The sequence below is a fragment of the Crotalus tigris genome, unplaced genomic scaffold (assembly GCF_016545835.1).
Source record: "Crotalus tigris isolate CLP2741 ecotype Arizona unplaced genomic scaffold, ASM1654583v1 scf7180000017946.1269602, whole genome shotgun sequence".
Classification (NCBI taxonomy): Eukaryota; Metazoa; Chordata; class Lepidosauria; order Squamata; family Viperidae; genus Crotalus; species Crotalus tigris.
Window position 1 is genome coordinate 1013861 of NW_024096738.1, and position 14878 is coordinate 1028738.

At 41.1% G+C, this 14878-nt stretch overlaps 1 protein-coding gene across 2 annotated transcripts; it reads right to left on the reverse strand.

The window, feature by feature from the left end:
- Positions 1–517: 517 nt before the first annotated feature.
- On the reverse strand, positions 518–14842 carry LOC120308766 (C-type lectin domain family 5 member A-like). 2 transcript variants are annotated; one of them, XM_039345241.1, is made up of 7 exons: positions 11872–14842; positions 10863–10950; positions 4674–4840; positions 4291–4341; positions 4068–4204; positions 1955–2058; positions 518–866 (listed from the first exon to the last, which is right to left on the reverse strand). In XM_039345241.1, the coding sequence occupies exons 3-7, from the start codon at positions 4762–4764 to the stop codon at positions 758–760; spliced, it is 492 nt and encodes a 163-aa protein (XP_039201175.1). In that variant the 5' UTR covers positions 4765–4840; positions 10863–10950; positions 11872–14842; the 3' UTR covers positions 518–757. The 2 variants fall into 2 exon arrangements, with proteins under 2 accessions (XP_039201175.1, XP_039201176.1); XM_039345242.1 differs by lacking the exon at positions 10863–10950.
- Between the last annotated feature and the right edge of the window lie 36 nt (positions 14843–14878).

A 14878-nucleotide genomic window follows, 5' to 3' on the forward strand; every position in this document is an offset into this window, starting at 1 on the left:
ATGCATGTTCTAGGAGGGGGAAGTCAACTTTTAAAAGATCAGATAGGAAACAAATTAATTTTGTATACTCGAAACTTGTAAAGTGTAACCATAAAAGGCAAAGACATATATGAGAAATGGGCCCGTTGTTTTAGGTATGTTTATGAGCACAGTAACCAACCTACTGCTGTCTTTATTTCTCCTGTGAGGCAAAAGCAACCAGACTTCCTTTTTATCTGTAGGCCTAGTGTGGAGAGTCCTAATTTTGTGTTGCTTTATGTGAACCAGCACCCAACTGGTTCACATAAAGCAACATAACATACACAACTCAGGATTTGTTAACAAATCACCTTTAAAACATTAAATTCTTAACCTTCTACAGAAGATAGGAGAATCCTTTTGCATGGAAAGAGCTTGAAATGAATGTATGTGTATATTTTGCTCTAAGTATAGCAGAGTATAGTACAGTAATTCAGTTTTCCAATGTCTCTGATAGTCAGAGGCATTTATTTTACTGATTTGAAATAACAGCCACACGTCCTTTGGAAACCTTTATTTTTAAAGCAGCAATATAATACAGATTGATATATTCACTCAAGGAGGAATTGGATCTAAAGACAGAATTCCATGTAACCTGAAGTAGGCTGAAGAGGAGTACTCACTCCAGTTTTTTAATTGCATTACAGTAGATTCACTTTCTTATCAGGGCCAAAGTTTATGAGCTGAGGATAGAATTCCAATTATATCTTGCTGTGAATTTCCATTGTCCAAAGAGTTTTTATACCTTCTCCTCACAAATGAAGCGGTTTAATTCAGAGCAAGATCTTGAGGTGGTGGAATTTAATCCAATTGCAGCACAGTCGTTTGTTTTATCTCGAATATTAAATCTATGGAGGGAAATTGAAAAAAGTCAGGACTTTATTTACAGGAAATGGAGCAGAGCAGAATGTCAGCTGTAGAACAGAAACTTCATTTTTATATGGGAGCTGCAGAATAAGAATAAAATAAGTATATATGTAAATGAAAAACTGGCGTGATTTCATAGAATTTCTTTATCACAGAAGTTTGAAATGTAGGCAATAAAAAAAATACACATAATCCATCAAGATAACTAGGTTTTGTGAATATGCTTGCTGGCCTGACCAATTTTAGAAGCAGAGGATATGTTTTTCAGTTCATTCAATTCAGTCACGCAACCCACCAGGAGTCATGTGACCGGTTTTATCCTCTTTGGGACTTTTCAGACACAGATAACCAGAGCTTATTGTAGAGAGCTCAAACTTCTGCTGGGAGTTGAACTCATAGATTTTTGCATTTATATATACTGGACAGCAGTTGCAGGAAGAGATACCTGAGGCACTATCTGAAAAAAGATATAAAGTTCATCTTCCAATTATGGGTGAATTAATGCCTGAATATTTGTCATATGCCATGTCAAATCTACTTAACCTGCACTCTTTTTTTAGTCTATTATATTTTTTGTGTGGGTTACTTCTACATTTAGGTTGCTTTTCCAATAGACCAGCACGTCCCATGGAATGATTACTCTATCGTACTACTTTCTCCTACCCAAACATCTATCAATTCAAGGATTGACTTATCCACAGGTGGGCTTATCTGTGAGTATATACAATAATAATTTTTCCCACAACAATCCAGAATAGATCAATATTACCAGCCACAGGCAGGGAGAGCTGACCTATAGTGGTTTGTCAATTTCCCCTTCATTCCTTGTTAGCAGCAGACAAAATTTGAGTGAATATTGGCCTCACTTCTTTAAAAGTCAAAAGTTGCAGTGGACAGGATAATGGGTGCAGTCACATACAGGGTCAAGATTTTTGGAATTTTAAATGTTTTTCTTGAAGGACAATCAAGATTTACATCCATGCTTGCTGCCAGATGCAGCCACCTGTCCACAGGTCGCTTACTCCTACTCTGTGTAAACAATAATGATCAGAAGTCTAATAAAACTTACATTCCAGGGTCAAACTTTGTGTTATCAATCCACTTCCACTGTCCAATGAAATTTCTCAGGCCAATGAAATAATCTGAATTTCGTGTTCTGCTGTTCAGGAATGCCTGGATAGGATACACAGGATCAAAATGTTACAAAATACAGTGACATCAGATTCTGTTATGGACCTGCAAAGTATCTCTAGAATAAAGGAAAAGGACAGACCCTGTTGAAACCTACATTATTTGTACAATTTGCATACAAATTGCATCAACAAACCATGCATCAACAAAGATGATATCTTATGCATTATAGATAGTCCTCGACTTACTTTAATTGAGTCCGCAATTATGACTGTAAGTTGTGATGAGTTATCACATGACTTTGCCTGATTTTGTGATCTTGTTTGCAGTTGTTATTAAGAGAATGTAGCAATTGTAAAGCAAACAACATAATTGCTAAGTGAACTCTGTAGTTGTTAAGCAAATCCACCTCTGGCTATAGGGCATTTTTTTGACGTAAAATAGAAGAAAATGCTGGTTTCTGGCAAAAAGGTTTCAATTATAGTCACATGACTGTAAATGTGGGCCAGTTGTTGAGTGTCCAAAATACAGTCATGTGACTGTGGGGAAAGGAGCCTTTAGAACTGGGTTATAAGTACCTTTTTCAGTATCATCATAAGTTTAGGTCTTTCTGTACAAAAGCTTCTATTTCAAATAAATACAAGGGATTCCTTGTAGGTTTCAATATAATATCACTTTTAAGCTCTCTGGAATTGGGCCAATCAAATGCGTACTCTTTAAGGAAGGAAAATAGAAACAAATTTGCATTAAATAAAATCAAAACAGGTCTACGAAAGAGGGAATTAAAAGCATTTTAATTTCAAGATCTCTCCCATACACACAGTATTTGTGAAAGTCATTTTCCCACAATAGCTGAAGAGAAAGGTCTTCCAAATTATCCTGTTCTACTTTTAGAATGTTTTAACACTGGTTATACCTCCACTTTTCCTCAACTCAAGGGGAAAACAATAGACATTTTAAAGAATTACTTACCAGCACTTCAAAAAGATTTTGCTTATTGCTTTCTTCTAGACTTAAACCCTGAAATTTGTGTAGCTACTTTTCAGAGGCAAAAATACCCTCTCACCTAAGGGAATAGTTGCCATGGTCTCTAAGGTCTAGAACAGCTTTTAAAACTAGTTTCATAATAGTTGCTTAATATCTGGGATGTTGCTGGTTCAAAACTTACCTCAAATACATATGTGTGTTTTTAAATTACTATTTTTCTTTTCCTGAGCTACTTTCTTTTCACAGGGCTTTCTTCTTTAAAATAGGTCCAGTGGTGCACCATTACATTGTTTTTTCTGGTCAGCTGAGGTAATTTTATCTCAGGTGACTGTAAAAATGATGAAACAATGCATTGTTGGAATTTAAAAAGTGAAAAAATAGTACAGGTAGTCCTTGACTTACAACAATTCATTTAATGATGGTTCGAAGTTACAACATCACTGAAAAAAGTGATTTATGACCATTTCTCACACTTATGATTATTGCAGCATCCTCATGGTCACATGATCAAAATTCAGACACTTGGCAACCGATTCATGTTTATGACAGTTGCAGTGTCCTGCATGTGATCACTTTTTGAGACCTTTTGACAAGCAAAGTCAATGGGGAAACCAGTTTCACTTTAACAACCGTGTTACTAATTACCAACTGCAGTGATTCACTTAACAATTGTGGCATAAAATGGGCAAAACTCACTTAACAAATTAACAAACAAACAGAAATTTTGGACTCAGATGTGGTCGTAGGTTGAGGAGTATCTATACTTCAGAGAAAGAAATAATATTTTTTAAAAATGCTTCAGACCCAAATTATATACTTTGCTAGCTGTTGCCAAAGTAACTCTGTCTGGACAGATTTTCTTAAACTGAACTAAAATCAAACAGGCATGAGCAAAAGGAAGGCTTAAGGCTATGCTGCAACTGTGCCCTGATTTCCATTTAAAGCTAAGTTGTTTGCCTGGGGAGGGGGACAGTTACACATTATTTTATGGAAGCGTAATCAATTTTAAACGTCCCAAAATACTAGCTATTTTTTTGTTTTTACTATCCACTCTATCTACTCACCAGTTCTGCTTTGTTGTTGATAATAGCAAGATGAGAATTTAACTGGGCACATTCTTTTTGGCTCTCGTCCCATGTTCTTTGCACAGTAGAAAAGTAGTAGCAGTTCCCTTCATACAGAGTCCATCTTAAGGGGCAGCCTAAAGAATATGGGAAAATGGCTTCAGTGCACCCCAGGTAGGAGAATTCCCTTTTTCCCTGGTGGGCATTCACATTGCAAACTCACTGTTTTTTCCTGGTGAGGTGATTTTGGGAACTTCTGAGAAGATCTGTGAAACTGAATACAGATGATTCTTAATATAAGCAAGCATTTAAAAAGCTATCAAGGTCCATTCACAAAAAAATGCTCACTAAATTCCAGCCCATCTACTCCCTCCCAGCTATATTATCCTTCTCATATAAAAAGTGAGAATTTCCTTTCAAGATCCATAAAAACTTCCCATGCTAGTTAAAAGACTGATGGAAATGATGTATAACTTGTTCTAACAGAACATTGAAGTTTGAATATGATTTAATATAATATAATATAATATAATAAAAGGAAGCATTATTAATCATTATTCTCCAAAATTAGAACATTGATAATAAAAAAGGCAATGTAATACATACTATATACAAAGAACAAAGAAGTTCCTATTAGCTTAATAGCCAAAGTTGGTACTAGTGTACTGATGAGTTTCCAATTCATATTAGTCTGCATTTTAGATGTAAAACACCAAGATATTTTCTTTTTGCATAACTGAAATCATCAGTTATGACTCAGGCTTTTCTTGAATCTGAAATATAAAGTGAGCAATGTAAGATTAAATGCAGTATAGGACTTAGTATTACAAGGTCAGCTAAATATTACTAAGTTTGTAAATGGAAATCAAAATGTTTACTTAGTAAACTGATAATGACTGCATGCAGAATATGAATTGTACAATTTCTGAACTTCCTTTTCCATTTATTTTATTCCAGGTTTATTGTTTCTCTGTATAGTTGATGAATAGAAATGTACAAGACTTAGGGTTGTTCCTCACAAAAGTCAGTGAGGAATAGTGTGCATTTCTCCAGGTTTTGACTCAGCAAACAAGTATACCTGTTTAAATTTTGTGGCCACCATAGCCCTATTCTGCCTCAGTAACAAGGTCAGCAATGGGGTAGGGAAGGGTGGGATAAGCATAGGCAAATCTTGGGAAGGCTTGGGACATTGCATTGGTCCTGGGCATTCCAAAAGCTGCCCGGGACCAGACAGAGCCGTGCCAGTCTTGTGTGCATGTGCAAGATGCAAAAACGCTCTGTTCCTATTGGTTGACACTGTCCGGGCTTCTGGCCATATAAAAAGGCCTGCGTGCCTTTTGCTTTTGCTTGGTTGTTGTAGAAGGAGAATAAAGTGTTTGTTCAGCATCGCCATGTGTCTTCATCATTCGCACGCAAACGAAGTATATAACACTGGCAACGAAGGTGGGATCCTTTGCAAGCTGAAACAAAAGATTTAAGGACTTACCAAGAAGTCCTGAAGAGGGGAAGACGGCGTCTGATCAGCGTCCCAGCCTGTCAGTACAGTGTTGCTGGAGGGTGAGCTCGGCTAAAGGACCCTTTCCCCAAATAGCAGCTTTCAGAGGAAGCGAGTGGTGAAGGTCGTAAAGTTTACGATGTTGAAGATTGGCCGCTTGACTGATTTTGATGTCTCCCACAAAGAGAGATGGAATTCCTATGTAGCACGGGTAGAGAACTACTTCAGAGTAAATCAGATAAGAGAAGATGGCCTGAAGGCAGCAACTCTTTTGTGTGCCTGTGGACAAGAAGCTTTTGACATCGCAGAAAATCTGGTGGCCCCTGCACCTCTGGAGTCAGTAACATATGCTGACTTGAAGAAAATGTTGAAGGAACATTTCCAGCCAAAATTATCCATCATTGCTTGGAGGCACGCATTCGAGCAGAGAGACCAGAGGCCAGGTGAATCTGCTGCGGACTTTATTGCAGCCTTAACCTTGTGAGTTCAAGGATCTGGAAGAGAGGCTGCGAGATTGCTTTGTCTGTGGCTTAAGGAGCAGAGACTTACAACAAAAGATTTTTGCGAAAGAAGATGTCTCCTTCCAAGATGAGTTGTGAGAGGTGGCAGCTGAGGAAACAGCAGACGGGGCTGTGAAGGCCTTGCACCTCACCAGGAATCCTCCAGACACAGGGAGTTGGACACAGGGTCCGCTCTTTCCATTATTTCAATTAATACCTTTAAAAGTATTTGCAGCAGTAGTGGCCTTCGAGTTAAACTCAGGCCATTGAATCTAATACTCACTGATTTTCAAAATTCTATGGTGTGTGTTAAAGGGGAGGCCACCCTTAGGGTACAGTATAAGGATTTTGAAGGTTCCCTAGATGTGGTGATTGTTGGGGGTGAACGTACGAGTCTTATTGGACTCAATTGGTTCGAGGCTCTGGGAATCCAGGTAACTGGGCTGCACAGCTTGCAAATGCTGGGCCTTGCAGAGGTTTGCAAGGAGTTTGCAGATATGTTTAATTCAGAGCTAGGATCCTACAAGGGGCCTCCCATTTCACTATGGTTAGACCCAACCATCACACCTATCAGGGTTAAACCTAGGAGGGTACCTTTTGCCCTCAAAGGTAAGATTGATGCTGAGCTGGACAAATTGCTCCAGCAGGGCAATCTAGAACCTGTGGAATCTAGTCCATGGGAAATCCCATAGTAACGCCTCTAAAGGCTAATGGGGACATACGTATATGTGCAGACTACAAGTGCACACTGAATAAGGCGCTGCAACAGCACACTTATCCAGTTCCTGTGGTAAGTCACATTCTGGCCTCCCTCAAGGAGGGAGGCCAGAATGCATTTTTTCGAAGCTTGACCTGGCACAGGCCTATCAACAGCTACCTGTTGATCAGGCAGCTGCAGAGGCCCAGACTATTGTAATTCACAGGGGGGCCTTCAAGGTCAAGAGACTGCAATTTGGGGTAAATGTAGATGTAGCCCCTGGCATATTCCAAAGTGTCATGGAGAGTACACTTCAAGGTATTCCTGGGGCCTGTCCCTATTTCGATGACGTCCTCATTGCTGAGGAGTCATCTCAAAATTTAGCAGAAAGATTAAGGGCTGTCTTGCTTCGTTTTCGAAAAGCAGGCCTTAACTAAAGAAGGATAAATGTAAGATAGGAATCACTTCTACTGACTTCTTAGGGTTCAGGATTGATGCTCAAGGCATTCACCCCGCTGAAACTAAATTGCAAGCTATCCAGCAGGCCCCAAACCGTAAGTCCAAGAGTGAGCTGCAAGCCTTCTTGGGGCTATTAAATTTTTACCATGCATTTCTCCCACATGAAGCTGCAGTGGCAGAGCCATTACACAGGCTCTTAGACAAGCAGGCTCCTTGGCAGTGGACTAAAGTCCATGACAAGAGCTTCAAGGCCTTGCTCACTTCTAATGCTGTTTTAGCGCATTTCAATGAGCAACTGCCTGTTTGCATCACATGCGATGCATCTCCTTATGGGGTGGGAGCTGTACTTAGCCATTTGAAGGCTGATGGGACACAGGTCCCTGTGGTCTATTACTCAAGGACTCTGTCTTCTGCAGAATGGAATTACGCTCAAATTGACAGAGAAGCCTTGGCCATAGTGGCTGGCATTAAGAAATTTCATAATTTCTTATATGGCCGCCATTTCACAGTCTATACTGACCATAAGCCTCTGCTGGGTTTGTTTACCACTAACAAACAGACCCCACATATCATTTCTCCTCGTATGCTGAGATGGTCCATTTTCCTGTCAGCATATGACTACACATTAGTTCACAAACCAGGAAAAGAATGGGTCATGCAGATGGCCTGAGCAGATTACCCCTGAACCAATTAGAGACAGATCCTGCTCCAGCCATTAACATTCTTTCCATTCAGGAATTGCCTGAGTCTCCCCTCAATGCTAGGGACGTGGCTGCAGAAACTGCCACTGATCACACGCTTACACGCATGCTGACATGGGTGTTGTCAGGGTGGCCTGACAAGTGCCTAGATACTGAGTTCCAAAGCTTCTGGCACAAGAAGCATGAGTTTTCCACTTTCAAGGGTTGTTATGGGGTAGCAGGGTAGTGATCCCAGTCTCACTGAGGTCTAAAATCTTGATATCTCTGCATGAGGGAAATCCTGGTATAGTCAGGATGAAAGCGCTTGCGTGCAGCCATCTTTAATGGCCTGGGCTCAATAAAGCCATCGAGGCCCAGGTGCACAGGTGCCAATTGTGCCAACAGTCATGGCCTGAAATGCCTCAGGCCCCAGTACATAGGTGGGAGGAAACTCAAACCACATGGTCTAGGGTACATATAGATTATGCTGGGCCCTTTCAGGAGCAATTCTTCCTGGTGGTTGTTGATAGCCATTCCAAGTGGCTAGAGGTTGTTCCTTTTTCCTCCATTACTACTGCCAGGACCATCCAGGTGTTGAGAGGAATTTTTGCATCACATGGTCTTCCAGATGTTCTGGTTTCAGATAATGGCCCTCAATTTACCTCTTCTGAGTTCTAGGCTTTTCTTCACGCCAATCTGATCTGGCATGCAACATCAGCTTCCTTCCATCCATCCTCCAACAAAGTGGCAGAGAGAATGGTGCGCACCACCAGAGATGCTCTCAAGAAACTGACTTACGGTAACTGGCATCAGAAGTTAGCTGATTTCCTTCTGGCACACTGCACCACACCATGCACAACCACAGGGAAGAGCCCTGCTGAACTCTGCAGGGGTCGCCACCTCATCACTAAACTGGACAGGCTGCACCCTGACCGGGTGGCTTCACAAGTGTCACAACCGCAGGCACCTAGGAGACTCCAGGTGGGTGATCCGGTTTGGGCAAGAAACTATGGGCCTGGACATCTCTGGGTCACAGCTGTGGTTTGCAAGGTCTCTGGGCTGTTGTCATACGAAGTTGCCTTGGGTGACAGCCGCGTTCTTTGCAGACACATAGACCAGCTGCGTTGGACTCTCACCCTTCCGCTCCTGGCTCTGCTCTGGGGGGGGGGAGGGAGGAGGACCATAATATGCATTCTGGGTACAGTTTCCCAGGCCTAACAGGCCCTCACTAGCGGCTACTGAGGCTGTTTGGGATTCATCCCAAGGTTCTGCAAATGCTCCAAACAGGAATTCACTGGATAGGGGGTCATACCACACATCCATAATTACTCCAGACAGGGAGTCACACCGGAGGTATCCACAGTATTCACATATGTCAGATAGTGCTCCAGACAGGGAGACTGACTGGGGGTATCCACACAAATCATAAGCAGCAAAAGAAAAGGAATTTCATCAGGGGCACTTGCCTAATTCCGCAATTGCTCCCAAAAGGAGGCCCCAGCAAAGGGGGTTGCCATGGAGGCAACTCCTGACTCTGGCACCTCGGGCACGTGCTTGGGGGCCACTGAGTACTGGGGCACTTCTGCTACCCAGCCCTCTCCATCTGCTGGCCTTAGGCTCGAGAGACAGTGTTCCCAAGAGAGGTCCATTGTGGACTCGGGGACTTCCACCCCTCCAAGGTATGCTGGCTTGGACTTAGAGGGTCCAGCCAGCCAGCAGCTGGGTGGGTCAACAGTGTATTTGGGGCAGCAAAGTCCTGGCCTTCCTAGCCTGGTAGGTGAGCAGGTAGGCCAAGCACCTTCACTAGGGTCACCTGGGGATTTAGGGCAGCAACGTCCTGGCCTGCCTAGCAGGTGGGCCAGCAATCTCTCCAGGCCTTAGAAGGTCACAGCGGGCCAAGTGCCCACCCAAACATCTGAGAGACTTTGTGAGGTTGCTGTCAAATCATGAGGGACTTGCTCATGAGGCCCCTGAATAAGGGATGTAACTCATGGGTAGATTATTTTGCATTATTTTTGATTTTGGATACATTTATTTGTATTCATAAATACTGAAGGGGGTTTGCCTGAGGGCAGACTCGAGATTCCACACTCTTTGCATTTCAATAATGCAACTGTATGCCACTCTTCCCAATGCACGATGTACATGTGTGTACGCGAAGTATGTTCAATCTAGGGGGGAGGGGTGTTGTGTCCCGAGCCTGCAAAAGCAGGCTCGGGACGTTGCATTGGTCCCGGGCATTCCAAAAGCTGCCTGGGACCAGACAGAGCGGCGCCGGCCTTGTGTGCATGTGCAAGGCACGAAAACGCTCTGTTCCTATTGGTTAACACTATCCTGGCTTCTGGCCATATAAAAAGGCCTGCGTGCCTTTTGCTTTTGCTTGGTTGTTATAGAAGGAGAATAAAGTGTTTGTTCAGCATCGCCATGTGTCTTCATCATTTGCATGCGAACGAAGTATACAACAGAGACTCCTGACCTGCCAAGATGCAGGATGTGCTGCCATTTGGGAAGGCCACACCTAGTAGCAATGCCCTCTCAAGCTCTTGTTCTTGAAAGGTCATTGCCCCTTTTCTTCTGGTTATCACCTTTCTGAATGAGGTTCACGCCAGGAAAACCACAATTGCCAGACGTAGGCTTTAATAGTTTTTTGCTCATCAATGGAAACCCTTGGGCATGGTTCCAAGCCAGAGGGCAAAGGATGTCATGCGGAAAGGAAGCATTCTTTGAGGGAATCCCACAGGTAACCCTGCCTATATATCCCCAGTCCCACAACTGCCTTTTTCATCTCAAAATCCCGCTTTGCTCTTCCTCCCCCACCCCCACCCATCTTCTGCCTCAACTCATTGTTTCCTTTCCCAATGACATGGTTATGTGTTAAGCAAGCCCTCCCTTTCCTCCATTCTTCATGTCTTGCTCAACTGTGGCTGGTTGTTACAGGAAGCATGCTTTCTCTCTTCTTCCTACCTTTACCAGATTTGCTGAGCTCTAGAATTGTGGTTTTTGACAACCACGCACTCCTACATCCAACCACAGAGCAGAAGGAACAGGAAAGCTGGGGGAGAAAATGACAAAAATGAAGTAGGGAGAGAAGACAGACTGAGATGGGGCTTGCCAATGAACCAAAGTCATTGACAGTGTCTTCTCTCCCAGCAAAACAAGTTAAACCAAACCAAACCAAACATGCACATACTTATACATCTGTCCAGTCTCTCTGGAAGTCCATGCCCAACGCCAGGCAGTTGAATGGGAAGGGACATGTCCAAGCAGCCTCAAGTGCTAGTAAAAATCTGGGCACATCCCTGTCCCTATTCATCTCTCAGCACCTCATCAAGCAAGTGTAGCAGCTCAAGCCCATGACCAAAGTTTTATCAGGAGAACAGCTTTAAAACTGGAACAGTTAAATAGGAAATTAAACTGCCTCCACTGTGTGATAGCTTAAATTGTTATGTCACAAGGACCTGTATTTCAAATCCAGTTGTTAGGGAGAGGAGGTGGGTTGAGCCTTTAATATATGCTTCTATAGGAGTCAAGCAAAAGGAGTGTGATTAATTCCTTATGTTGTATCTGGTCCAGTGTTATAGTTACAGCTATTTCAGGCATCAAGTGACCATATGGGATCTACTTGCCATATTGTTGTTGATGGTAAGGAACCAGTCCCAATTAGAAGGGCAGACAAGAAGAGGAGAAGGAACAATTTTAAATTAGCATCACAAACATAAAGAGCTACTGAAACCCTGTACTTAGATAGGCAAATCCATCCATGTTACTTCCTCTTACATTCAAATCCATTATGGAATTTGTTAACAAATTATAAATCTAGTCCAATCAAACTGTCCCCCATTCTGACTGGAAGAATTACATAGCCATGTCAAGTCAATTGAACATGAATTCCAAAGAAATCTCTGGAATCTGAGTCATGATTAATTGTTATAAACTGATCTGGGTTAGAGAAAAAGAAACAAAATAAGCTTACTTGAGAGCAAATGAGATACTGCTTCTGTTTTCTTCCACAGTAGGCCATATAATTCTTTTTCTCTGTGCCTAAGAAGACTTAATTATGTTATTCCTCCCTTAAGGGAGTCTTACTTCCTTTTGTCATCTGCTTCACTTGGACCGTGTTTCACTTCTTCATTTCTTCATATAGCTGTGGAAATTATCTCAGCTGGTTAGACTACACAGCTGCCTTTCTTAAGATATACAATCGCACTTTTTCTTTTATAAGCTGGTATGTGTGGGTATCTACGTTCATATGACATCACTGTTGAGAATATAATTGGAAGAGTGTGTTTTGTTCTCCTCCTCCCATTTTAACCTCACAATAACCCTGTGAGGTGATTTGGGCTCAGAGAAGAAAAATGACCCAAGTGAACTGGATGGATATTTGGAGATCTGAACTTGGTCCTGATCAGCTTTTTGAAGGTCAGAGTTTATTTAGCTTCCTTCTAAATGTTAGGAAGATGTCAATTTAAGATAGATGGCTGAAACAGGGAGGAATTGCTGTGCCATCTCAAGAAAAGAGGCAGGTAAAAATAGTCTTGGTATTGTCTTGGTAAAAATAGTTAGGACAAAATAGGGTGGATGCAGTGAAAATATAGGCATATTGATGTGCTGGCAAGAGAGTGTATCATTCAAGAGACAATTCAGCAACCCCCCCCCCATTTGGATGGAGTGGCAGTGTTTCAATAATGAAGCAATTGAGGAACATTTATATTTATTAAACGCCTACATGTTTGCATGTCCGTATAGATATAATTCAATCTTCATGCACAAATTGGGGTGAGGGACAGCAGAGGGATTGATTCCTTTAATGGTGAACCTACAACTTCAATAATAAAGTATTTTTTTATAGTAGAGCACACTCCCAGCCTGCCCCCTAGTGATTCTGCCTGCATACTAGTGATTAGGAAAGCAATTTCCAAGTACAGTAAAGAAGACAGAAACATTTGCATGTATCAGAAAAAAAAATCATGTTTGATTGTCATAATCAGGTATCTTTTTTTAAATAAACAAAGTCTTAATCAGATGACATTTTCTTACTGTAAACATACATATTCAAAAAATATACTAATAATATATTATAATTTGTTGGACAATAAATTATTTTGTTGGTGAAATATGAAAGTAAATCTTATTTTAATTACACCATTTATAAAGTAATTATTATTAAAGATCTTAAAATTACCACTATTAATATATTGGATCCTGGAAATTTTAAGAAAAATTATAAATGCTCTTGGGCTATTTCATTCCTATTGCAAAAAACAAAAAAAATGGAATTTTCGTTTTGTTTTTACCAAACTAATTAGACATTATTATATATTTTAATTCCACTTTTTTTCTAGTAGATGTTATTGCTAGTAATACAGTAAATGGCAAACCCAATCCTTTGCTGCACATTTCAAAAAGTTTGAAGAATTTCCATTTCTGTAATATTCAGTATTCTATTGCATCATTACTAATCTTTTTCTCTGTTTTAATATACTTAATTACAGTATGTGTTGGGTTCCTGTATAACTTTATTTAACTGAAGACAAGGGGAAAGAACCTCTGCTTGGTGGCTTCAGCATTCTGCAGTGTATTTAAACATGAAAGAGAGAAACAGAGATCTACAATTTAAGGAACAACCCGGTTTATCATTTTCATCCTGAAATATACAATCACGTATACTGATCGTTCTCTGAGAATATGTCTTTCCTTATAACTGGATTCCAAGGAGTACTGAAACAGAGTTCCCAGCTGTAATTCTAATCAAACCCACCCTCTTCATTTGCATATCCCCACTAGAAATCACAGTGTATTGCTTTCTTTCTCTGAGACTTCAAGCTGGATTTGCTCCATAATATATTACTTCCCAATTACTGAGTTGAATATCACAATCTGAAAGCGATGGGGCAATTAGAGGCATGATTCTTGCCATTTAATAGCAAGTTGGGCAGTCCTAAAAGCTGGAACTGTGCTGCAGAACCATGCACATAACCACTTGGGCAATACCAATTCCCCAGGTAAGGCAGGAAGGCTTTGATGCTGAACCCTGGTGTGACCCTTTCACCTGCTATCCCTACATGCATAATAGAGTGGGGGAGGAAATACCAATGATTAGGCAACAAAATACAATAGACTAGCAATGTATTCAGAGCAGACAGCAACATTCAAAATTAAGAAATTGTTTTGTAGTCTTCCCTAACAAGATTCTTTCAGATGAGCTAGGCCAGTTCCCACAACTCCATGACAGCATGGCATCATCCAGGTTGAAGAAAACTGCTTGACAAGTCCTCTTCCTTGGGCAAATGGTTTCTTGTTTCAGCTGTGGATGTTATTACTGTAGGTTATCCCAGACTTCTTTCTAATGGTCTTCTAATAAGCGCTTCATTGAGTGGTGGGATTCAAATATGTGAACTGGTTCTCTTTGTGGATGCTGCTTCCAGAAGTCCATTCTGGGCCTGGGCAACAAAAAATTAACTACTGGTTCTGTCGAACTGGTGCAAACTGGCTGAATCCCACCACTGGCTTCATCTTCTTGCTTGCCTTCCTGGCCTACTGCATACTTCCCTCCATGTAGATGCTGTTCCATTGAGTGTGGTTGGTCAGCCAGTTACAAATCCATCTGGTGGTGATGCTCACTAACACACATTTTTCTATCAAGTTGTAGATTGTGGTCTACTTTGTCAAATGCCTTTCTGAAGTCCAAGTAAATTATATCTACAGCATTTTGCTGGATCACTAGTTTTGTTACCAAGACTCTATTTTGAATTTGTTCTACTTGATTGCATAATGGTGAATATCATGGACAAATCAAGATATCATCAGATTTGTCTTGGTAAAAATAGAACAAAATACAGGTAGTCTTCAACTTACAATCATTAGTGAGTGTTCAAAGTTACAATGGTACTGAAAAAAGTGACCATTCTTCACATTTTCAACACAGAATCCCCATGGTCACCTGATCAAAATTTGGATGCTTGGCAACTGACTTATATTTA